Genomic DNA, 26941 nt, shown 5'->3' on the forward strand with positions numbered 1-26941 from the left:
AGCACATACATTGGTGGTGCAAAGAGGTGCAAGAGCGGTCGATAACGCCAAGAGATAAGGAGAGTCTGGGACAGACATGTCCTTCATGCACAAATTGAAACTGAAATACGAGAGATGCATGGTTCGATTCCCACCGCTGTCTGGCTTTTTCGACGACTGCCATATTTCAATTGTTCATGTTCGTAGACACTTTAGAGTCTTGAGTTGTGCTCGTCTGTTTGTGTTTCAGCCTCAGAACGGTTACTTTCCATCATGTCCTTCACGTTTGTACGGCACCATTTAATATTCTTTTTAATTAATGTTTGTACTAATCCCAAAATTACCAGCCATCCTGTTTCTTTGCTCGTTAGTAAAGTGTTAAAGCAATGGTTATGCTGATGGGAATGAAAACGGAGCTTTTGGTGAAGCGTAGGAAATAGCAATGGCAAAAGGGCAAGGGTGAGCTGGTACACGAAGAGAGAGAAATAACATGGGACTATGAGGAGGCAAGCTAACAAGTTTAAATTAAAATTCGAACAGTTAGGAGCATCTAGTTTTAATGACGAGCTTTCGCGGAGAATCTGCGCTTCATCAGGTAATGATGACGATAATACTGCACAAAAGCTTGTAATTAAAACTGGATGCTCCTAACAGCTTGAATTTTATTCCGACTCCCTCCTTCGTGGACTTGACAGCGTTTTTTCTATACTGTCTAAAATTTCAACTGTTAGGAGTGTAAAATAAAATCATGGGGACCTCTTTCTCCCATCCAGTCATCCTGGTACAACGTTGTTAGGTCTACTTCTCTGTGCTCTTCACTAGGTGGCCCAATGCTGTGCCTTGAGCTCCTCATACAGGGGTTCTGTTCTGTTGGAGAATGTGGTAGCACCTGAATGAGAAAACGAAAGCTGTTAGGGGGGTACTTTCATTCATGACAACAACTCGCAACACCAAGCACAGTTTTTGGACGTGATTAAGTAAGTCTGTGGCCTTCTTTAAACCGCACAAGCCAGCCTTCCAATGCTTTGAAGGCTTCGATGCCCAATCTTGCCGCAAAGTTCTCGGCTTGGGTGCAGATCAAGGGTCCTCTCCGAGGTAGCTGTCCATCGCAGAGTTCATAATCCAACGAAGAACAGCGTCTTCCAATTGTCAGCCATGTCAAAACAGCATGCAGGTAGCACAAAGACTGGTCGATACACGTGATTTAAAACAATATTTCACTTCAAGATGGTGCCCGACATCACCAACGTCACGGTGCTGATGATAATGGCGATGTGTCCGCCTCACTTTGCAGTTTTTTAACTACCGTTTTGGTGTCTGCTGTTTCCTCCAGTGCACTTCCCTCGAGCCGTGATTGTTCAAATTATCCGGTACGCATGCGACTGGTGCCGAATTAACGAGCGTTCGTTCCCATGGACTTGTGCGGACGTTTGGCGGGACCGCATGGGCCATCCAAATTATCCGAATTTCCTAATTAACGGGGGTCGAAGTATCGAGGTTTTACTGTACTCATCTCTCTGGGTGTTTAGTGATATCGCTTGAATGAAACTGGTTGGCTACGTATTTGACGAGATGTGATTGTTTCGAAGTTTGTCTGGTATCGGTCCTACAAACTGGATAACATCCATGAAGAAGCAATTGGGCCGGTTGATACGGAAACACACTGTTGGTGTTTCTGTGTTTCAGTCCTCATCTGGGTGCCTGAAGAGTTAATTAGGCCCTATACACAAACTCCATTACAACCCCATCAACAGATGAAACTGCAGGGGCAGCGATGCTTGATTCTTACCGTGGTGTGCAAAAAATGTGATGACTCTGCCATTATTCTTCTTTTGATGGGCTGTTGTGTGTATCCGTGATTTCCATTTGCCACTTCACTATGCCAGTTAGGACATTCGAAGCTGCCAATCTTCTGTGATGGTCTGCAGACATAGCCTGTGCTGCTCTGTGAACAGAAGCAAGTAGACACACTGTGTAACCTCACCAACACATTAGCTTGCTTTCCATGCAGCCATCTCCCAAAGTTGCTACATATAGTTTATTTTTTACCGCAACGTCGCCACGATTCGTGATACGTATAGCCGAAAGAAAAAAATATAAATACCCTGATAACTCAAGTTTCATCCTAAACACAAGTGCAGTCGCTGACTGATTTTTCAAACACCAAAAACACAGACATTTTTATTTCCTAGGCATCCCCACTCAACACACCACAGAGTAAATGTATTTCAAGTACACTATTACGGACTAGTTCTTTGAGGATCAGCTTGATTTCTCAAATGCATTTCGGCTCGAGCTGGCTCATATTTTGGAGTGTGGCTTTCTCGACAATTGGAGAGCCAGCCATATACACTGCACATGAGATCCTAATGTTTCAAGCACCTAGCATTGCACAGGAAGATTTATGCATTCAACTGTAGCAGCATGTTTATTTGCGATGGCACAGACATGTATTTAGAGCTTTTGAAGCTTCTTCAACTACTTTGAATTGAGTTTTTCAAGGAGTTTTTGCCTTTGATTAAAAATCACAAAGTGAGGCCCACAGAAATGTGGAAAACTGGTCAGTAACTGTGTAGAAATGCAGTGTTTGACGGTGCCACAGCCTTGAGGTAAAGAAAATTTGTTGATGGCACTTACCACGATGCGGTCCGATATACTGCTATCCTCAATGATGTGGTCCGAACATTGCACAGAATTCAACTGATGAAGGAGATTTGCCCTGTTGAAGAGAGATAATAATTTTTTAAATTCTGTCATAAATTTCGTATATCTTTATTAAGTGCAAAATGTACTGTAACATCTAACCGGAAATCATTGCAGATCATTTCCAAGAGCTCTCAAATCACAACAGTGGGGTGCAAAAGTTACTCAGAACAGGTCAGTTCAACTGTCCACAGCGCATGTGAGCGTCACTCGCTTCAACACCAGGCTCAAAGCATGGCTGTATAGAATTTTATCTGTTCATCATACCAGGGCTCCAATCGTGAACCCTCTGATAGTAAGCGTTAAAGTTCGCTCGCGACATCTAGTGGCGGCGCGTGAAAACAGTTTTCCTGGTCTACAATTTCAAATAAACGTTGCCTTCCTGCAGGAGCTCGTGGCAAACCACGAGTCAAGTGACGCATTTAACGCGTGTTACGGAATAACGACAAGTTGAGGATCTGGGTCCAGTTTCCAAACTAAGGTCCAATCCCATTCCAATCAATGTAGGTACAGAGCATACAACAGATACAAGACATGCACAAAACGACATCACTGCCTAACTGGTCCGAAAGTGATTTGGGAAGAATAATCAGGAGGAATCAGGTTCAACCAAAGAAATCAGGCCCTAGTTATACAGGGTGTCGCATGAGAGCGACCCCTAATTATTTCAAAAAATCTACGTGAGATAAAAACTAGAGACATTGTGCACTACACTTGTGAAGGTTTTTGCTAACCTAACAGGTGTTTTCTATGAGTGCACCTCATTAATTAGTCTAATTAGCTTAATTGAACTAAAAAATTTGCCAAGGAAAGGTAACATCTTTTTGTGTTAATTAGAAAGCCCATGGCCACAACACACCATTTCAGTCACAAATACAGGAACTTTCACAATGTCTCCACAAAAATTTGACACCCGAAAACACCTAACAGGCGCTAGAAAAACTGTCGCTGGTGAAGGCACGCGCTCATCCAAGTTGCCCCGCCTAAAGTATTGGGAGGAGGAAAGGAAGACACAGAAAATAGCACAGAACATCCGATGTCGGTGATTATCACTAAGTGACGGCTGCGAACAGATAAGCTTGCGAAAACAAAATGCGTGATTGCGCCCGGACCCCGCCCCGCCCCGCCCCGTTTTTTTTTTATTTCCGTTTTTCTCATGCCGTTTCTATGGGCAGTGGGAATGTCCTCGGGCCGTGCCGATTGGTCACGGCACTGTGAAATCCGAAAGCGCTCTTGCAGAGATCGCAAGTTTTCCGGTGTGAAATAATTGGGGAATGGTTGAATAAACTTTAAAGTTACGAGTGGAATAGCATGCTGTGGCCGGCCACAAACTTTCTAATTAACGAAAAAAAAAAAAAAAAACGCTGCCTTTCTTAGCAAAATTTGGAGTTCAATTAAGATAATTAGCCTAATTAATGATGTACACTCGTGCAAACTGCCTGTTTAGGTGGCAAAAACCTTCAGAAGTGTAATGCAGAAGGTTTCCCAGTTTTACCTCACGCAGATTTTTTTTTTTTTTTTTAATAATTAGGGGGTCACTCACTCGCTATGGACAGAATTTTATAAAATAGGGAAATGCTTTCTGATTTAATTGCAATAAATTGAGATATATTCCAGGTCAAGCGGGCTATTTCAGCACCTTCCTGGCGCACTGCCCTCATCAATTTTGACTAATGATCTCCCTAATTACGAAATATGGAACTACGGCGCAATGACGCGCCGAAACGCGCAGCAGCTCATGCTCTCGCTCGCACTGAATGGCAAGCGAGAAACAGCGTTTCCTGCGGAGCAACAAAAATTATCTCCAAATCTACCGTTTCTTCGGGAGCCATTTCCTTGCGCTGCATCGGGAAGATCCTTTAGCTGAAAATGGCAACGGCATCAGCCGACCATCAGCGACAATGCTCCAGGAGATTGTTAGTTCAGCCATAAAGTGGCGCACTTGCTGGCGAATATGCTGGGAATATGTCACTATTTATGTAAACTGGAGACAAACGTTCTTTGTTTTAATTATGCCAATAGTTAGCGGAGACACCTCGTGTACCAGTGGCAAGATTTGTTAGCGAAAATAACGGAAACCGTTGACTTTACCCTAATTCCGCGGGAAGAGAAAGTTGCTACAGAAATGAAAGTAGTTTCGTTTCCATCAGCAGAAACCGAAACGGGAACGAAATGCAAGGGCGGTAACGATATACCGGAAGCGACTGCGAGTGTGAAGAATGTAACCTAAAAACGAAAACGAAAAGCCGCGATTTTCCTATATCAGAGGCTGAAACATTATTATTTTCGGTAACAAACCCTGAACAGTGGAGCTCCGCAACAGTGATGTCCATTTTGCTTCATGATAATTGCCTTCAGCGGCCTATATGTTAAAATTATGGCTTCCCCTATTTGACGACTAAAAAAAAAGAAAAACTCCGTTCTCTGAATGTCGCTTGTTTTGCTGGGAATGTTTAGGAAGATTCCGCTAGCTTGCACGATGATCATCCTATGAAGCCCAGCTAACATTCATTTCTATGTAGTACTAATTGACAGAAGCAGGCGTGCGATTCGGGCTCTACCACTCTGTGGAAAATAAACGTAAACAAATATACGTCAAGGAACCCCAGCCCAGAGTAACAAGCCGACAACTCAAATCAAATTGACGACGGAAGCGAAAATAAGCTGCACAGCGGTGTATCTCATATTGTGGTGTGTACCAGAAAAAAAAAAATGCGGAATGCGACTGAGATTTTCGTATATTCGTTGAAATGCCGCCATAATCGCCATATAACATTCTGCCGCGGAGCGCTCTGAGCCCCTGGTGAGCGTCGCCGCGCCGCCGTAGCAGACCACGGAAGTGACGCGTATTGTTCCTACTGTTGGGGTTCCTGAAGTTCATTTCGCGGTTGTTTTGCGATCGGAGGTTGATTTGCGCGACAAGAAAGATTGTACACGCGACTGAAGTGTTTCCTGACTGTGCTACAGGGTGCTGCCGACTTCCTTTTGGGCAACGCCACAGTGTTTCTTGGACGAACGAGACACAGACATCCTTCCAAAGGAAGGTGGCGTCATTCTCTCTAGGGGTGAGAGCCGTGCTGCTCACATTGTCGGCTGTCTCATCTTGCGTTCGGTCAGAATATGTTCAGAACCAACACGCTCTACTAGTCTGTCGTTTCCGTGGCCGACTAAATTGTACAGGATGGAAGATAATGCGCAGAAGGAATCTCGCAGGTGTCGAGCTTCACGTAGTTTCAAATGTCGCAAAATAGGTTTCATTACTACACGTAAACGTAGATGTACGTATCAGGGTTACGGAATGGGATCATCCATTCCATTCCAACTCCATTCCGAGGAATGGAGATTTGTGATAATTCCATTCCTTTCAATTCCTCGGAATGAGAAGGTATGGCCAATTCCCACTCCTTGACTGGCAACCCCATTTCATTCCTTTAATTCCACCAATACAAGAAATGGGACCGGTAACCGTACTAGCTAGCCCAGCAGTGCTATAGACGAGATTGACATTACCCAGCACGGAAAAAGCACAAAGACAAGGTTATTTCGTCCTTGACCGTGTGGCACCCAGACGAGTCCATTCCAATTCCATTCCGCTTGAGAAAAAAAAAAAGCCTAATTCCATTCCACTGCTAGGACAGTTTCCGCCATTCCATTCCAATTCCATTCCGGGCTCTGATAAATCTGGAATGATTCCGGAATCAACTGGCAACTCCGCAACCCTGGTACGTATTGCTTGGGGGGGGGGGGGCGCAGGGCCCCCTCCTTCGCAAAGTGTGTCTGTTATAAATTATATTGTTTCAACCGTCATAGAAATAGAGGTATACAAAAGCAAAAAGTACTACTTGCATCCAGTAGTATGAAAGGAGGTGCCTCAGCAAGAGAGCCGCCGATATTTCGAAAAGAGACTTATTCTCCCAGCAGAAGAACAGTCTCTGTTCGAAATATCGGCGCGCTGAGGCACTTCCCTTCATACTTCCTTACCAAAATTCGCTGGATTCTCTACCCTTATATCCAGTAGGATTTTTTCACACTGCAATATTTGTGCTACGCCACAATAAAAGCAGAAACTGCACGTAACAAATGGTACTTGTACTATAAGGAACATCTCGACTTTACGAACAGAAGTCAACTACCCGGAGCAAATCACCGCTGTCTGGCGAGAATATGTGAAATCGTATTTTTGACAAGGTACTAAATGAACCAAGCCCTGTACATTGCAATTTATTGTGTACTTCAACGTATGATATATTATACAGTATATTTGACACGTGTGGGTCATACTAAAGTCGGAATTCTGCGAAGACCCGATCGCCTCCATTCCAAATAAACAGACCCCCCCACCCGTCCTCCAAGTTCCAGCAGTGCCCACCGTTGTAAATGCAGCACTGGCTGTACGTTCCAGACAGAGCCGTATATTAAAAGGGAGTCTGGCCATTGGGAGGAGTCACAAAAAGAGGCTCGACCTGTCAATCACAGTTTCGCTCCTCTGATTGGTTTGCTTTTTACCAAGGGGGTCGCCATGACACCATACTGCCACCCAAAATGGCGACGAAAACAAACACAGTGAAGCGGGGATTTCGTGACAAAAAATTTTCACAGACTAACCTGATTTTACGCTGCAAATGTACATCCTAATATAATTTTCTCGGAAATCAGTTTCAACTTATGCTCATCCATAAATATCTAACTGAAAATAATACGTTTTGTCGACGGTGTTAGGGCTAGTGAACACGGCGATCACGACGAAATCATAACAAAAACGGCGCTGTGCTGTACAATCTTATTTTTAACAGCTGGATTTCATGGATATAAACATTCTTGCCTCTTATATTCCAACTATTCATGTAGATCTGTTTAAAAATCATACCGACAACAGAATGTGTCCCAGCAGGTGGTTCTGCCGGAAGCGGTACAACGACGGAAGCAGACGACAATTCCCGACATGCCTTACGCTCAATAGGTGGCGCTTATCAAATTTGCGCCAACAATCCACTACTTTTGCAGATTGCGAGAGGTATCCATTTCAATTCCATCCAATCCACTTGCCACCCAAAATGGCGCTGCCCATGTTGGATAGGGGGGCAAATAGTGAGGATAGGCTGATTGATAGCGTCCCATATTTCAAGACTTCATTGGTCGGAAAGCTGAAAAAGTGGGTGGAGCTTCAGGTATAGGCATGACCCATTAATGGCAGGACTCCCTTTTAATATACGGCTCTGGTTCCAGACAAGCACGCAACGCAAGGCGACACAGTGCTGAAGCTTGCATATAAATGGACATCCTTTATGCAGGCACTGGATCCTCACTATGATGACTGCGGGCGCACAATAATCACGCCAAACACGCCACGCGCGTGCGAAGCTTTTACGCTATACTTTTTAGTTGCCCTTGCGTCGCCCAAAGCCCTTATACGCAGTCTACATGGTCCGTGAGAGTGGCACCGCTCGAGGACCTTTTGACAGCTGGCGCGTCTGGTTGTCTTCGCCCGCAGCAAGCGCTGTCGATCCCTGCCTCCATTTCGCTGATAACGTCGCCGTATAGCGCAAGTTGTCTACCAACTAGACGTGCTCCATTGCCGTGTACCCAACGCGTGAGCAGACACGAGATGTGCCAGGCTAAACGAATCGTCTAAAGAAGCACGTGGACGTTCGTCCCTGCTCGCTGGAGTCCAGTGCCTTTCGCACGCATCGTCCTCGGACGCAGCGTCCTTAACAACCGAGCATGGGAACCTTCGTTGCCAATTAAAGTACGGCACTGGTGCGTGGCCTCTAACAGCGCATAACCGGGCAATTTGTATGAATATCGCTAGATGATAAGCACACAATAGCATTGTTGCAGAAGGTGGTTAAAGGTACTAAGACAGAAAAGAGATTCGGGTAGTTGAGTATTGAGTCTACCAAAGCTAGGAGTGAAGGACCCTGGACTTCACAATAGCGTTGGCTGAACGGAACGAGGAAAGGTGGAAGGGTCTGTACCAAGTTTGTGAAATCTATTTGAACTTGTTCATATGATCCGACGAATATGAGTCGAGAAGTGTTTTAAAAGTTTATCCAAACAGAGCAATGAAAACATACGGAAAGGCTGCGCTGCGAGGAGCATACATCGACAATAAGGGGAAAAAGCCATTTCACTACGAAATAGATAAGTAACGCAATTACAGTAGGAAAGCAATAATTGTGCACAGGAAGGCTCCAGCGCAACCATTCCCGCCGCGAGCTCTGTGTAGATAACAAGCAATGAGTTTGCAGGAGGTATTTACTTTTGGCTGCGGCATTTCTGTAAACGGAGCAAGCATTCACTGAACGGCGGCGGAAACGGTGCTTTTATTCTTTCGTACCTTCATGCGAAGATGACTGAAATAGTACATACTAATAAAATGACATTCCACGTAGGTTGGGAGGGTACAACTGGAAAATCGTGAAAAATTGTGTTTACATTTGTGCATTCTTCTGTTATTTCTTCGTATGAACATCCTGCCTGTTATACAGACAGCTGTCGCAGTTCATTTGTGAAAAAAAAAAAAAAATGACAAAAAAGGATGGACCAACCGAATCCTCGAATCCTAGACAGGGATTAGAGATTCGGGAATCCGAATCCCCAGTGCCCAAAACGGCGAATCGAATCTTTCGAATGCACCGACCACGCTTGTTTGTTTCTTTTTAAAACTGACGAAATCAATGCCTTGTCAGAACCGTTACTTCCGCCCTCTGCAGACGTCTTCAAGAACGGAAGGACAACAAAAAATATCCCGATTTGTGAAAATTGTCGAAAAAGTTCCTGATCCCCCCCCCCCCCCCCCCCCCGCCCCCATCGACAGTAATGTCAGAAAGACCCTTCAGCACATCGGGAGTGATAGCTGATTGAAAAAAAAAAAAAAAAAACGCAGCAGACTAGACCCTGAGCGGTTGAGAATGCTGGAGTTTTTGAACAAAAGTCGGCATTAATTTAAAACTTTCGGTTGTGTTTTCTTGTTTGTTTGTATGTTTACATTGCTCTGGACTGAAAGTGCTCAAGCAGGAACTCTTACATTACACGTTTAAAAGTAACATGTTTTTTATTGTTTCTTAGTTTTATGGAAAGAATTCAGGCTCGAGAGTTTATGTATTTCCTGTCCTGAGCAAGATGTTAAATAAATTACATTTAAGAAGAAGTATATGGGTATGTGTTCTCCTGAAAGTGAACTATAATTTAATTTCTTTTGCATTAAACAAAGATATCAAATCCTGCTTCAAAACACGTGAAGTGCTTTTTTTCTAGCTTTTTGAACCTTTTAAGAAAGGGTTCGAAAGATTCGTGGGTTCGCAGTATCTTCCTTGCATCCGGATTTGGAAAATTCTGGATCCGTCCCATCTCAAGAAAAAAGAAATCGTTCACGCCAAGGTGGCAGTGCCCGAATAATGGTATGCTGCAACACGAATGCTGCTTTCACGTTGCAGTCGACAGATTTCCCACAAAAATTCCAAGTTTATGTTACATCTACACGGCGCAGGGTTACCGATACCTCTATATTTCGCAACGAGGTTGAGCACATTCGGAAGCGATACACTTGACCCAGTTAGTGAGAGTTTACTGGCAGATAAACGCTCCCGACCTCACATCCTCCAGGTCAGGTTCAGCTCCTTCAAGAACATGTGAGACGTCGTTCAGTTGAGTTGTATGGCGAGCGACCGGCTGGATCGGTTTAGATCGGTTCGGTAGAGGACGCCACTCCAATATCAATCTCGAAGGTCGTTCCTCCGAACTGGATATCAATGGAGCATTCAGCTGAGATGTTGGCCAGCAAAGAACAACTTTCGAGAAAGCCGTTTTTCTTGCTCCACAGCGACCTCAAGTAGCCGCATGGGGTATTGTTCGTTATTTATGACGCAAGTAAAAGACAGGCCATGGGTCAACTAATTTTAAACTCACGAAGCAATTAACGTCAACGCTTTACCAAGCAGCGTATTCGCGGTCTTTCGCTTCGGACATGCACTTTCGGTACGCGAATAATGAGCCCGAACGCAGTGGCATGCAATGCGAACTCAACAATAAAGCCAACGTTCATGACGTCAGTTTAGCGAAATTTAGGCTTTCACGAGTGATGTCACGAACTTCGCGAGTTTGGACGAACTTTCTAGTCAAAGTCTGAAGTATTGATTATTGATACGGCTTTTATAATTCACCAAATGAAGTTAGTAATCGAATGTTAAGAATATACACACCAATCAGAGGAAAATTTAGAAGATGTATATTTATGCACGGCCGGACCGTTCTCCGCGCCGCTCAACAACGCGTTCGTGCCGCCGCACCAACAGAGGTCGTTAGGTGTTGCTGGGCGGTGCTGATAACAGCTGTTTTTCAGATTTTTAATCCGGTTCTCAGAAAGTCAAGTAAACATACATCGTCTTGCACTGCAAAAAAGCACAGTGTAATAAGAGAAATTCCGGCAAAAGACGGACGCAAATGCGCAATTGCAGTCGAACTTTGCCATACAGCTTGGCACAAAAATTTACGGAACACCGGAGTATCACATTGGTATCAATTGGTAGAGCCCTGGACCGGCAATCCAGAAGATGTGGGTTCGATCCCTACAGCTGGCTAACCTTTTCAGTGACTTTCATCTTTCATCGTACATTTCTCTATTTGGGTGACACCCTAGCGGCGAACAGGAGGGGACACACAAACTGAGGGACGGACAGAATATCCGGTCACCTGTTTCTTCATGACGAAAACCCGAGACTGGGAAAAAGACGAAAAACAGACGACACAACACGGGTTTTCGTCATGGATCTTAGCCACCAGCTCGCTTGCTTTTTAACCATTTTATCTGTACCTGTTTCTTATTCGATCTCTTCCTAATATATACAAGGGGGCCATTCCGATGAAGAAATACGCCACTGCCGTGCTCCGCGAACTTTTGTCCCAAGCTGTACTAGCCCATCGTTCAGATGCGTGTGCTCGTAGTGCAGCTGTGCTTATCGGGAAGTCGACCAACCCTTTCGATATCTACACGTACGAGCTCCGTGTGGGCATGACAGAGCGCACAATTTACACGACAAGATTTTCAGTTTACAGATCAACGAGCACGTTTATTCTCCCGGTTTCTAAAGCAAAACTTGAACTGAAATCTGTAACGTTCTCCTTTTCAAAATGTCTGGTGAACGTCGTTGAAGCACTGCAAACAATTCGGCTATTCAGGTCTGAGAGGTTACAACAGCGAACCACATGGGGCACACTGACTGAGGCCAAACAAACCCACGGCCTGGGCGGCCACTTGGCACGCTGCCTGGTGTTGTCCGTGCCCGTCTCGGAGATTTCCTTTGAGGGTGACTCATCCTCATCTTTGAGGATCCCGTATGAGTGAAGGAAGCAGATGCTGCGCACTCCATCATTACGTGACCGCTTCCGTTTATTTGGTGGCACGGGTCTTTCACCAGCAGTCATGGTTGCCACCTTATTTTATTTAGTTAGTTATCTGGAGTAGAAGCATACCCAAAGCTGGGTGGAAACGTCGTTATGGTCGCCATATCGCAAATAAATACCAAATAGGTAAAAAAAAATATGGTAACTGAGCTTCAACTGGTGATTGTGATATTCAGAAATTTTTTGAAAATGATGATGATCATTTGTTGGTTGGATGGTGATGAACACTGCCGCCACTGCAAGCACTGACAGCCAATAGCGTTCCACACTAATGAAGCCACCAGGTTGTGCATTCCTGTGTTCAGCGAGCAAAGAAGGTCGCGGTAATTGTGAAACCGGTTAAAATGAATTTGCAACTGCTGAAGATGTGACATGGCAACTTGTGTAACCGAAACGGAGAACTTTGCCGCTCACTCTCGCTGATCGGTCGCGACCGTAGCAATGTTGTTAGCAGATGAATCGTTTGTTCCCATCTTACGTTTCAAATGCCACTAAAGGTGTATAAAGCAAGCGTAACCCAGCGTTACTGCGTGTCATTGTCCTCCCAAAAGTCCCACAATATGCAGTGAAAGGTCACTAAAAATGACGCTAGCCCCTATGCATGCCAAAAACTCGCCAACTTTAGGACCGAAGCCCCCAAAGTGGCACCACTACCGACAGTATACTGCTTCATGATCCGCAACGCGCCCTGTAATGTGGTTACTCGTGCTGGCAATCAAATGCAAGGAAGTTGCTGGCATGATGCGAGAGATTTGCAAGGAAACCATAGCAAAACGAAAGGACGATAGCTACACTGGCAGTCGTTTAGCTAACCTTTGTGAGCATCGCGTTAAATATAGTCGATTTCATCGTAGCCTAATATCTTTCAAGGATAATCCAACAGGTTCCCAGTTTACAACAAGGTTCGCGAAGACGAAGCCAGCAATCTCAGCCAGGGTCTCTCTTACCCGTTCGCAACACGTACCCGTTTGCGTGCCACTCTAGTTTCCTCTTTGTTTCCTCTCTTGGATATCTGGTCAGTTGAGTGGGGCGAGGGAAGAACGCGGGTTCCAACTTCCAAGCAAGCTGCGAAGCGCGGCAAAAGCCAGCAGCGCAAAAGAGACATCGGGTATCAAACGGAACCTCCCGGCAAAAGGAGACACGCAGCAACATCAGGACACTTTGTTATGATGAGTGGGACGCTTAATCGCGACAGGCCCAGATACATGCATGCTTCCATAGCAAAGCTAAAAGTGGGGTAACAGGCAGCGAAGGTAACCTTGCATTCCCTAAGCTTCAAAAAAATGCTTTGTCGGCAGTTGCAAGACATATATGAAATATGAAGTGACAAACTGAGTGAGCGTGCGTTCAAAATGGTCTAAAACCGTGAGGTATATGTTCAGATAGAGACATTTAACGTTTTCGTAACAAAATAGAAAACGAACTTTTAGAAAACACGTGATGACAGACGTGATGGAGACCGAGCATAATCAAGGGACAAAATGCATGCTCCCTACTAAAATATGAAACAAAAATTGAAGGGTCTCTCAAGGACCAGCCGTCGTTCCGTCTCGAATGTCAAACGCGGTTTATGACCAGGGCTTCAACGTTTCACAAAAATGTTTATAAGCTACAGGTACCACACGAGAGAATGCATGGGAACTGCACAATGGTGATCGGTTTACAAACGTGACCGACGACTCTTGATTATTAAAGATCATAAGTACAGGGCCCCGAAATTTAGGCACTAAAAACGATGCAAACAGGCAGGCATTTAGGCCCTCGAAAACACAAAAACAGGCAATAAAATGCAAATATAGGCACGTTATCTGGTACGATGTTTGGTTTTGTTGGTGTTTCACAATGCTCCATCAAGGATTGCTCGTTAAAAGGCTACGGTATCTTATACAAGCTTTGGTTTCTGGTGCGCAAATGCTGAGGCGGCCTAGAACCACGATATATTGAATAATACTTTTAGTTCTCCGCCCCCGAACACCCTGAAAGGCCAAATCTTCTGATCAGATATACATGAACCTCTTCTAGCAAACCAAGGTATATTGAAGGAAACCAAACACACACAACAAAATAACAAAAGGCGCAAACACGCACAAAAGAAAACCGAAATGCAGCACTCACACTTGCACCTCTAAAAAAAGAAGCTGTTATGGCATCTAAAAATGTTAGGGAAGGCTACAGTTCAATATAGAGTCAATGAAAAGGCAGGCAACCCCGAAAATGTCGCATTTAGAAGTTTATAGGCAAATATATTTAGCAAATATAGGTAAATGCATATATTTATAGGCAAATGCCTAAAATTCCAGCCGTAATCATATGAATACAACACATATAGCGCCGTTCATTTCTCGCACTTCTTGTTTCCGCTGCTGATTCCTATTGCAACGCGTGAGATATGTCTCCGGATAAGCCGAGTTTGCACCAACAGCTCCACGAGAATAAGAAAAAGGTGCAAAAAATCGAGAGTTTTCAGGGACTGCGGAAAATTCCAGCGTTTTCCAGACCTTGAAGGCGGCATTTTCAACTTCCAGGGTATTCAAGCGTTTCAAGAACCAGTGGGAAACATGAAAATAACGGAGGGCATAGCATCGCCGTCAAATCAACGCGTCAACCAGTATCCGCTTGTTGAAAGCACGACACTTGGAATGTTAGCATTTCCAAAGGTTCAACTCTATTGCCGGAGCTCATTGACGCACATGAACGTCCCCACAGCAATGTCGGTAGTGTCGGCCGATTTCTATTAATAAACGGGACAGGCTGTTTCATGCACAATTTATCCCATCCCTTCCGCCGTGGTCAGGTTACAGTCAGCAGCGGAGATGTAGAAGAGGCGCAATCTGGGCGCCGTAAAATCCTTCGCGAGGGAGTCGGGCACCAGTACCACCTCTGAAAACATCTGTCCCTGAACTTCTGAGAAGAGTGTTTATAACGGGGCCCCTGTCACCGAGGGCAGATGTTTCTTCTCGCCGTTATACAGATCTACCAATATTCTAAGCACGTACGTTACTGTTCGGCCAAGAAACGAAGCAGCCGCAATGTAGACGCCTGTCGTTAGGACTTGTATAAGCGCACGCAACTCAAGCACAACAGCTTCGAACGCGAGGATGAAGCCTCGTGCGGTCTGCACACATAATGTTTCTCCGAAGAAAGACAGAGAGCAATAACGTGGGAGACTAATCGCCGAAAGAAAAAATAAATATAAATAAAAACGGGCAAAAGGAAATCCGATTGAAAAGACACGGGCAACAGGAAGGTTAACACGCTGTCATCGTCTGTTCCGTCGGTCGAAGTTCGTGCGAATGCGTTGTCGCTGTAGCAAGAAACCGAAAGTTTTCGTTCCGGAACAAACAACGTTACGGGAATACGTCACAGGCGGGTCGTCACACGACGTCACAGGTGGCGAACGCGTTACATCCTTGTTTCGAACGACCGTCCTGCGCTGGCGTGTATTTTAAACACTGCTCGGGATGCCATTCCAACGTAACGCGAGCTAATTTGGTTGCTTGACGCGTCTCTATTCTGTATGGACAGGGTGTTTCACCGAAACCTTAAAAAAAAAAAAAAAAAGAACGCATGCAAACCAGGGTGTCGAACCGCAAAAAATACGGGTTCGGTTCGGGTTCGGGTTCGCGTTGTTTTGATTTCGTTCCGGTTCAGTTCCGGTTCGGCCACGCCAAAAACCGAACCGGTTCGCAGCCCCGAACCGGTTCGCGACCCGGTTCAACGCTTCCGTTTTATATGTTCCATAAAACTGCTTTTATCAGGAAATGCGTGGCTAATAGCTTACTGCTGTTGTCTGCATTGACGTCTTTAGCGGTGAGGTAGCTCTTTAGCGAGAGAAATAAGAAATGGATGAACACTCATTGCAAATAGAGTCCACGCTGATGAAGCGGTGTTGTCCCGCTACTTTCTGTTCCCAAAATCTCTTTTTCACACGCACAGTGCCAGCAAGATAAACTTAAACGAAGCCTAATAAGATGGACAGCGTAAGATAGACGACAGTACTTGCCGGCACACTGCCTTCGCAGCGTGAATCGATCTGAAACCGTACTGAAGCATGTCGAAAATAAGCCTGCCAGCCTTACTCTGTCCGAGCTCACAGCAGTGTACTAGTTAATCCACCTCACAAAGGCAATGTATCACGACACAACTGCACTACCAATAAGCAGAACTACATTTACTTTTCAAGCCACGACCAATCAAACAGGCACCGTTCTGCGTACGCTCCTTCTCCACTTCTCATGTTTCTGACTTGTTTAATTTGTACTGCTCACGTGTAAAGGGAAATCTTGGGCGCTTATTTGAGCGCATATTCGTCCTGTAGAGCTACATAACTGGCCTACTCCATTCCTGTTTCCTTCGTCCGCGTGGCAGCTCGTCTCTGAAGAGTAGATGCCGCACCGCGTGCGTGGGGCGCTAGCCGCGGCGCTCACAAGGACAACTGCGCTTCAACACGTTAAAAAGACGCTGAAAGTATACTTACTATACGTCGTCGTCTCACTGCTAGGTGAAAATTTCTGAAATCCATGATATAGGCGCGTGATGATGATACGAATGTGTCTTCGTTCGGGGATAGAGAGGAACTCTTACGCTGACTTCTTTTATGTCCGAACCGTTTTGTTGCGAACCGGTTACCGCTATTATTTTTTACGGTTCTGCTCCGGTTCGGGTTCAACAGTGTCATGAAAATTTCGGTTCGGGTTCGGGTTCGGTTCCGGCAAAAATAACGGTTCGGGTACGGTTTTCGGTTCGGGTTCGGGTTCGGTTCGACACCCTGATGCAAACACTACTTGTCTGAACATTATGGGGTCAATGCTATTTAACTCGGGGGAGAATTTGCCAGTAGGTACTTCTGGACACTTTTATCAAATTTAATTCGCGAGATTTTGAATTTTCCCGACCGGCCTCGGTGGCTCAGTCGGTAGCGTGTTCGCCTTCTGATCCCGAGATCGCGGGTTCGAACCCGGCCGAGGACGCCAGCAACTTGGTGGCAGGGTACAAGTTGCTTAGACACGCCGTCTTCCGCGAGGGACGTTAAATACGGGGTGCCGTGTGATGAACTTTCATCGCACGTTAAAGAACCCCCAGGTGGGCAAAAGCAATCCACAGACCGACCGCTGTGGCGTCGCTCATGATCTCAGTTGTCTCGCGACGTAAACCCCCAATTATTGATTGATTGAATTTTCCCGTTTGAACTCTGAAATTTGCCAAATCGCCCTTACAATTTTTTGACAAACAGAAAGCGCATGCAGGATTTACCCCATTCTACTGCAAAAAAAAGAAAAAGAGAAAAAGCACTACTACAATGGTAATAACCGAACAAAAATTGCGAGAACCGGCCTTTCCAGGCGCGCAAATTGGCGGCCAGGCTCAGATCTCCAAAAGAAGCGATGCGAGGAGGTCATGTACCCGGCCTTTCACTTTTCCCTTTCCATGCATCTGCTGTGATAACGGCAGCATGGTTGCAACTTGCAATGCAAAGTTATCTGAAAGAAGAGCGAGAAGGGAACAGGAAAGGGCGAGTGAACGTTTTTCTTCCGCCGCATCGACGGAGAACAGAGTTTGGGCCAAAATTTGCGTGCCTCCCAAAGACTTTTTGGCAATTTTGTTCAGCTGTTGCCAAAGTAGTAGGGAAGGTATTTTGCAGTGGCGCGCTTTCTGTTTCTGAAAAAATAAAAACAAGAACACGTGGTGTTGACCTGGCAAATTTCGGTGATCAATTGGAAAAATTCAATTTCTCGCGAATTAAATTTGATAAAGATGCTCAGAAGTTTTGGCAAAACCTGCCCAACCAAAACCTACCAAACCACCTACAAAAACCTGGGATAAAAAGCGTTGACCCCATGATGTTCAGACAAGTAGATTTTTATACAACGCATTTTTTTTTTTTTTTTTTTCACGTTAGGCGAAACATCCTGTTTATGTGTTCTACATGTAGTCACATGTACCGCTGAAACTTCCCAATCATCATCACAAAGTAAACTTTTTGTAGTTTCAATAAGTATTCCGAAATGCATATTCTTTACCCTTATGTATCTGCGTGAAGACACAGCATCGGAAGGCAAACAAAATCAGTATTAACGAAATATCGTGTGTCCAATTCTTCAGAACTTTCGCTGCGAAAAATTGGTCGTTACTTTGCTCACCACGAATCGGCGTTTTACGGTGGCAATATTTGAAACGTGAAGACACTCGGTGAAAATCGGCGGGAAACAAAACTGGCATCTCATGCATGCATGAGATGCCAGTTTCGTTTCCCGAGGGTTTGGACAGGGAACATGCGTGAGCGCAACACTTTACTGTTTTTCTTTACAGCAGAAACTGCTAAAGCCTGAACTCATCTCGTAATAAATTGCCACGTACATCTTAAGGGATTCAGACCACGACGGACACTGCTCGTTTCGTTGCAAAAATAGGAAGTTTTGGTGAAGCGTTTCCCCTCAAACGGTTCACAAACGGTTTTGCGGGCAATGAACCACTCCCTCTTCTCACTGGTACTCCGCGATACCGTTCGGGAACAGTTTGATAGAAAACGCAACGGCGTGACCTCTGTCCGCTGCCAAGCAAAACGACAAGTAATTTAAAGCGTACATTCGGTTGATTTTCGGTGTATAATTGTTTTCACCGATCGCATCAAAAAATAAAAAAATCAGCGTGCGGTACGGCAAACGGTTATCCACACGTGCGGTAAGCCCTACGTGCAAGGTAACTATCCTCATCGCCAACAGTGTCGCGAACCTGAGCGTGCGGGATGCCACAAAGACGAGTTACACACCGAGACAACTGACAAAAGAAAAAGCGCGCCATTGTCCGTGATTGTAAACGTGAAAGGCACGTGCGAAGGAAACTCAACCTGCAGACACCGAATTCTCCCCGTGCAGCGGTCGCTGTCAGCACTATATTCGTCCCTTCTGCTCCCATTTTGTCCATGCACGATTGGTCGTCGCTGCAGACGCGGATCAAAATAATTGCCGACAATAGTTGTCACGTACTACGCGGTGCGTTGGAGGTCAGACAGCCCGCGTAGCGGCCCAGAAAGGCTTCAATGATGACTGTAATTCGATACTGGGACAGCGACAGCCGCATTGTTGCAATCTATATGAAGGACGTTTGTTGAAGCGACAGCTGTGTGTGAGAAACGACGTACTGACGTTTCACGTGACGAGTGCTATTCACGACCACCGTGATTTTTTCTTGAAACCCACGTTTATAATTAACCTCTGGACTGAACAGGAACAAGATGGAAAGTAACTTCAGTGGTGGAACAGGAAAAATCCGGTTTCATGTCACATGCGTCAGACATGTCTGTAGTTCCCTTACTAGGAGAACTCGGATTAAACGGCTTTTACAGTCCGTGGGGCAGTTCACTACAAAGTTTACGTGGTTACGTTTTTGCTGGACAATCTAAGAACACTAATCACAGCACAGTCTTCAACGGTTCAACACAGTGTGTACGTGTGTGTCTTACGTCCGTTATTTGCTTAGTCCTTTGTCATCCTTGTGTTTTACTTCTACGTGTGCTTCTGATAAACCACAGCCGCGTCGCTGATGTGTCGTTCTGACATATCAGAAAGGAATATAAATGTTTTCGGCGTACTGGAGAGGAAGTTGCAACAACGTGAGGAAGTAAAGAGTATACCTCCTTGAAACTAAATGTCGTTCACCACAGCTGAAGTGTTGGTATCGCGACGTCCTCGCGCTCTTGCCTCAGCTGTAGTTCCAGGTTTGCCAATTAAATAATACATATGCTCCAGTTGCAATTATTTATTTATTTCGTTTGTTGTGCATGTGAATCTGTACATGTAGTGATCACTCACTTTTCGTCACTGGAAGCCCTTAGATGAATTACGTATATTATAGGTATATGTTCTGAATGACAGTATGCGTTCTGCACAGATGAGAGGTCATTTTGAGCCCCATTTGTTTTGTAACGTCTGTGAAGAGGCGAGCGTCTTAGAGACAGCCATGCCTGGCGAAACTGTAACTTTTACGTCGGTGTGGCGGTTAGGAGACAGTAACCTCTATTTACAGGTGATCTGTGTAACGTTTATGGAGGGTATATTGCCCATAGGTTACAAGGTAACTTCTGAAATAGAGGGTTAAAATTTTGAATTTTTTACCATTTACTAGAAGGTACCAGGTTTAGAGTGTATGTACAGCTCAGTATGAAGAAGACCATGTACAGCTCAGTATGAAGAAGACCATGTACAGCTCAGTATGAAGAAGACCATGTACAGTTCTGACATTTAACCTCTCCGCAGGCCAAATACAACGGACAAACATTCCGTCAAGTATTAGGAAGTATTAGGTCGTCAGTAGGAATTAATGTGTATCGTTTTGGAAGTTCAAACTTACAATGTGTCAGCAAGCGCAACGCAGTGGGATATGTATGCAAGGTGCATACATGTGTCTGACATTTGAACAAATACGATGCATCAAATAAATGTCCATTTTAACCAAAAGTTGCTTTAGTTATTTTGGAATACCGAATAACTCGGCGTCAGGCACAGGAACCAGTAGAAGTCGGTTGTAGCCATGACGGGCCGAAAGGCGAGCTAAACAGGAAGGCCAACTGACATGCATAACGTCGTACCTTCATTGGTCATGTGCCCAGTGTTGTGTAATTATATCGAACTATGGGCTCTATGGGGAGCTGTTGGGACCTGGTCTCGGATCATGCCATGGCAGGATTCTTCGGAGAAGCCTCACAACAATGGAAAGAGCCTCCGTAAACTTCGTGTCGTTTTCACTTTCATTGTACCTCCGCGGCAGTCCCTTTTAGAGCAAACATGGCGCAATAAGTCAGAAAAACACGCGTTAGTACCAGCATGTAGCAGGATTCGCTTTTTGGCACTTTTTGGCGCAGCAGCTCCATCACTGTGTTCTGAGGCTCGAATAGACAAACACAACATACTATACCTGAAGAACATGAAAAAATGAAATACGACAGTTGTAGAAAAAAAAAAAAAAAAGAACTAGACACAGGCAGGAATCGAACCTTGCACTTCTTCGGTTCGGTCGCATCAGTTCGGTTCGGTTCGGTCGCATCAGTTTCCACAATGCAGAGATTGCTGGTAAGCAATCTGATGGTTGCTTGATGTGCAGCTAACTTCCACGGTCGTATACAGCACGACAATGCACTTCGAGAGAAAGAGAGTGATGGAATTTGAATTGTGGTTTGAAGAATACTGGCAAAAGTGGATGGCGCGCACACGCGTGTGTGTCTCTGTATGGACATCTAAAACATTCAATTCCAGCAGTTTCGAACAGTTTTGATCTTTGCATCAGACTGTAAAGATAAGAGAAAACTATTTTTGAATATATGTTATTATTCGAAAGTCCATGCGTTGTCTGCCAGCTGAACGAGTCTCACATCTCCACGTCATATCGCGAAAATTGGTTTTGACACTTGTACCGGCCTGCGCCCAGTAACAACAGTTAGATATATTTCTTTGCACTACTATAGCTACCGCACTGCTTCTAGAACCTACAGAATATACAAAAAACCGCACATATTTGCCTCTCTGAGTTCCACACAAGTTCATGCGTAAAACATTTGGAACGTTGAACGCATGTTCGAAGGCTTTGTGCCTTTCAGAGCATTTATAGGAATGTCATTCTTCTCCGTGTTTAATGATTGATGATCGCTGAGTCCCCAAAGGCATTACATAACGCGGTCATGCCACACAAACAAGTACAGAAATAGATAATACGACTATACAACGCGACTACAATATAACAAGAATGCACAATTTACAAGTGCACTGAGTACAAAGTCAGTCATCAAGTAGGTACCAAATCAATAACCATGTACCAAAAATGACCAACTAAAAACGCTATACGAACTGTTAATAATGATCAACACGTTGCCTGTACTTGGACATCGCCTAACGAAATTCCGGAGAGCTGGCATACAGCATACGACGAATTATCATCGGAGTCCGGAACATACTATAGTCATGTTTGGCTTAACAGAGCTGCACGGTCGTTTCATGGTGAAATTTCAATGCGTTAGCAGTAGGAGCGTGAAAATGGAAAAAGCTGTATCTATGCATGTGTGTGCGTGTGCGTTAGATGGTGAAGCCTCACGAAGACAGCGGTAAAAGTAGACACGCAAAGGGCATATAAGAGGGTAAATGTAAATGGAGGCAAATTATTTGAAATTGAAGTAGTCGTAGGTGAGTAAGAGGTAAGAGTAATTGAAGGTAATTAGATGTAATTAAAGCAATTAAAACAAGAAAGTTGAGTTTAAAGGTAATGAATGTAAGATATATGTAAGTAAGAGAAAGATTAAATGAAACTAAAGAATACCGAAGGTAACCGCAGGTTATACCGGAGGTAATTAAACGTAATTAAGGGAATTCAAGATTGCCCCATATGTAACCTGCGGGTACCTAAGGTAGCTAAAGTGTAATTACACGGTAATTGACGTAATTGAGGCTAATTAAAGGTTAATTAAATGGACATACATATACTAATCGAAAGTGCCAAACCGGAAATCAAGCACTCACTGAAGGTGGACAACCGGAAGTCAGGTTGGACCGGAAATGCACACAGGAAGTCAATTAAGTACAGACGGGATGTGGACAACCGGAGGTCGGGTTTAGACTGGAAGTGGACAACTGGACATCTGGTTTAAACCGAAAGTGGATATACCCGGAAGTCATGTAAACATGCGCGATAGTTCCGCTGTAAAACGTTCCGCCACAAAAGCACCGCAGTTGTATGTTCACGGGAGCGCTAAAATTTTCACTAATCCAACTAGACGCGAACAGGAAGGCTTTCACTGGCGTGAACATGTTTCCCTTTTCGGAGAGAATCATTGAGGGAATAAAGCGTTTATAACCAAAATTCACTGGCGATTTGGCGGTAAATGCGAGAGAAATGCGTTATCATTAACTGCCGTTTCCGGCCCAAACAGTCAAGCGCGCGAATGAAGGAAGTCGCAAGTCGCGAATTTCCTTTTTCTCTTTTTGCACGTTCTGAGTCTCAGTTGCGAATAGTGGCCTAGTACAAACGGAAGCAAACAGAGACTGGCAAGCCGCCCGCGGCTCCTCTGCCATGTCACTCACTCCGTGAGAACGTTCGAAAAGCCGATGTATAACTCGCTATATACTTGACCCAAGACAGTCAGTTTACGAATATTTGTTTAATACGTCATAAGCGGACGATAAAGCTGCTGTTTGTCTCACGAAACGATCAAAGCTACGCCGCAAAAACGGAGAGCTCGCGTTAACCTCTTTTGGGCAAGACCACGAGCAAGCTGCAAGCGTTAGCGCTTGTGAAACATTGAAACAGTTATAGAATTTCGCCGTCGCCCCGTTCGCTAAGAATACCACCGCTCCCGAAAAGAAAGGAAGCGCTGGGATGTGTTTATTTTGCCTGCACTTTATTCGGCGATGCCAGTATTAAGGGAATGACGGCCCGTGTGTGGGATTCGATTTTGCAGTACTGGATTGCCGCGAGTCCAAAATGTCAGGGTGCGTGGGCCGGGCACGTATACTGCTGCATTGTTAGGACTTATGCGCCGAAACGAGTCGAAGTTCTGGAGAGCTACGAACTTTGTTGAACCGTCTAACCTGGGGAACACTTACATGAAACTTTTTATAGCAATAAAGTTCTTTTTCACATGAAGCTCCTCGTCCGAGAGGACGAAATGTGGGTGACTGCATTGATTGATGAATCAATGATGGGAAAGTGTGCGGCGACAAGGCGATTAGGACTGCGACGCTGATTATCACTCATTACCAAACACTGTATGTTTATACTATATTTACTGTATGTTTATGTTATGTTTATGTATCACTTCCCTAAAGCGTACACAAAACTCTGCCTGGTATTCCCGTCTCACCCACTCTACTACAATATATTTACACGTACAACTTTTGAAAGTTACATTTTGTGCCACGGCACATGTCCATAGAAAGCAACGTTTTGATTCATGTACTTTGGAACACGGTCTAAAATGGGTAACCCAAATGATTCTCTCAACGACAACAAAAAATACACGTATGATGATGAATGGGGATTCTCTCAACCGCACCTTGAAACATATATATAGAAACCTGCACACGCAATTCCGGAAAGTTAAATTAGGCATGAATGTCAACAGTTCAAACGGCCTAGCAAACATTTTACGCTTCTCTGCAGCCTATTATTGTGTCAAACATAAGCTACTGTGTCAACCTTTATTGTGAGATGATGAATGAGGAGTTTCATCGCCAGGGGCGCTACTCTACCCCGTTGCTGGTGGTGATGTGGGGAACGCAATAATGAGCCCGTTCACAATCAGGATCGAAGGCGTATGGTGACCAACATTATTGTGTCATATCCAAATGTAAGTACGTTTAATAATGTACCAGACTTCTTAGACCTGTATATACCTCCCGGTATACTTGATACACGACGACTATTTTTATGGCGCTATTGTAACTGAAACTTAAACGCATAATTATAGTTAACTACTACTACCTAAACAATGACGATTATAGATTTCCAGTTAACAAGACGGGATTAACGACCACGGTCTTACAGCCATATACATGGAAGAGATGTTTGTTAACACTTCACTTTGGTTATGCGCTGCACATGTGTGTGTGTGTGCCGTCCTGTCTTCGTCCCTTCGTTAGACGCGCTTCTCTTAGTACGAGAGAGATGTGTCAGTATTTTACTTCCTTGTTGCAAATCGAAATGTGAGTACCGCCAAGCTATTATGTAACACAGACTAATGTGCCAGGCCTCCACGTCAACACCAGTGGCACCTGTCGCCGTACAAGTGAGCAACACTAGTCCGAAACAGATAAAGTGTCAACGATCTCAATCGTACGGGCCTGATCCCTCTGGCGAAGTGTATTTCAAGAAACATGCACTTAGCAATGAGTGAAAGAACCGAAAGGACTCCCTTGTTCCGGAAGAACCTCGAGAAAATCGAGGCAAAAAGAAGCACGACCGCAGATTGTGGCGAACGCTGTTTTCGAGAACCCTGGTTAAAGAATTCGAATCGCGTTTCGAGGATAGCGAGTGTCGGAGAGAATTTGGTGCAGCTTTTGTAAGCAGGGAACTACTGTTGCTGCGATTTCCCAGTAACCTGAGGTTAGCATCACGTGGCTCGTGTTGGGAGCATGGATTCATATTTCCTGGGCAGTTGTGGAAAAGAGGGGCGTCGTGGAAAATGGGGAGGGGGGGAGTGCATCCGTTGCTTCATTCAATTTTTTTTATACTTCCTTTACCTTATCAGAAACTGATCAAATGAAATGTGTCTGCCAGATACTCTACGGAATGTGGCAAACTCCTAAACATTCTTCTGGACTACCAACTCACATAACACAGGTCCACCTGGACATGATGCAGATACTGTAGGGCTACCGAACACAGCTAATATACCAGACGTCATATACGACCCCGGCAGCTTACTATCACTCGATTATACCACAAGGAACTGAGCGATCATAAAGCAATTCCAGCTCCATTTATTACATTCACACTCAAATCCAAGAAGCCTAACTGCTATAAAGTCACGCAAGTTACGCAGAAATTGATACTGAACTATAGACTATTTTTCTTACATACGAGCAAGGCTTCTACAGCCGCGCTTTCAACAATTTCTTTAAGATGGAAGTGTCGGTGGCGTGGTTCAATAGTACAATACTCTATGACAGTTCGTCTCTGCAAGACTTGTTATACGTATCTTGAGTACGTACTCAAAATACAGAATTTTAAATACTCTTTTCGGTATTATGGTACTCTACTCAATACTTTTCGCGACAAGTATTTTTAACGTACTTAAAATATTTCTTCGGTATTTGCTACTCAGTACTCGAAGTACTGACCTTCCTCATCAAGCACACTTCCCGCTGTGTCCACATTTTCAGCACACTGGAACTTAACCCTCTGTCTTTCTTTTTTTTTTCGGGAATTCGGAAATCTGTCACTTATCCTCCTGTACAATAGGCTGGCCTCACGCTTAGCCTTGTTGTCAGTAGCCAACATCGTCAGAAAACGGTTCATATTCATATTGCCAGGTGAATCCCCAGGGGACTATATATAGGTACAAGTAATGCATTTATTTCCTTGGTCACCAAAGCAATAAACACGCGCAAGAGGTTGAAAGTCCCGAGCTGACATACACGAGGGATTTCGAAGTTTTGGGTCAGAAAACATCAACAAAGTTTACCTGGATTCACCAAATTTCACCAAGACCTTGCAAATGAAAGATATGCTTAAGCATGTCAGATGAAGTTTATTCCTTTCATTTGTAAGGCCACGTTTAGAATACGCGTTTCACTTACTGCTAATACTAAAGTTCTTTAAAGAGTATCTTAAACACTTCTTAGAGTATTTAGTACTTTACTCAAATTACTTTCAGTTTTGAGTATTTTGTACTCTATTTTAAATACTTTTTCGTGGAGTATTTAGTATCTTATTTTAAATACTTTTGCACAGTATTCTGTACAAGTCTGGCTCTCTGCGCAGAGGAGAGCAAACAACGTGCAAATTGATAAAGGCTTCACGCACAGGAAGCAACGTTTTCACTCCCGTGTGTTTCACTTTTCACCCCCAAGATTGCGCTTAGCGGAGGGGTTCCAGAAACGCACAGGAAGCTGAATGACTAATAGATTACGGTATACATACGCGTCGTCGGCGTTCATGTGGACTTTGATCGTACATGCACGAGTGTCAACTGCTGATGTCAGATCACAGCAACCAGAGTGCTGCTGCATCATTCGTTCAGGGTCACCCGAATTTCGATGCCATATTAGTTGCACCGGAGACAAGACAGGCTGTCGGAAGAACGTCTTGCTCACACGGTGTATACGTCACGGAATGCGAGACCCGCCCATGCCATAAAATATGAGGACCCGAG

General features: G+C 44.6%; 1 protein-coding gene across 4 annotated transcripts in view; it reads right to left on the reverse strand.

Moving 5' to 3' along the window:
* LOC135385335 (uncharacterized) overlaps window positions 1-26941 on the reverse strand; it is a 91526-nt gene that overhangs the window by 39039 nt on the left and 25546 nt on the right. For all 4 annotated transcript variants that reach the window (XM_064614604.1, XM_064614603.1, XM_064614605.1 and 1 more), the window contains 3 exons: window positions 2617-2698; window positions 1769-1924; window positions 736-868 (listed from right to left, as the gene is read on the reverse strand). In XM_064614604.1, the coding sequence (XP_064470674.1) occupies window positions 736-868; window positions 1769-1924; window positions 2617-2698 (371 nt within the window). The remainder of the gene's footprint in view (window positions 1-735; window positions 869-1768; window positions 1925-2616; window positions 2699-26941) is intronic.

Source organism: Ornithodoros turicata, chromosome 2, assembly GCF_037126465.1.
Source record: "Ornithodoros turicata isolate Travis chromosome 2, ASM3712646v1, whole genome shotgun sequence".
Taxonomy (NCBI): Eukaryota; Metazoa; Arthropoda; class Arachnida; order Ixodida; family Argasidae; genus Ornithodoros; species Ornithodoros turicata.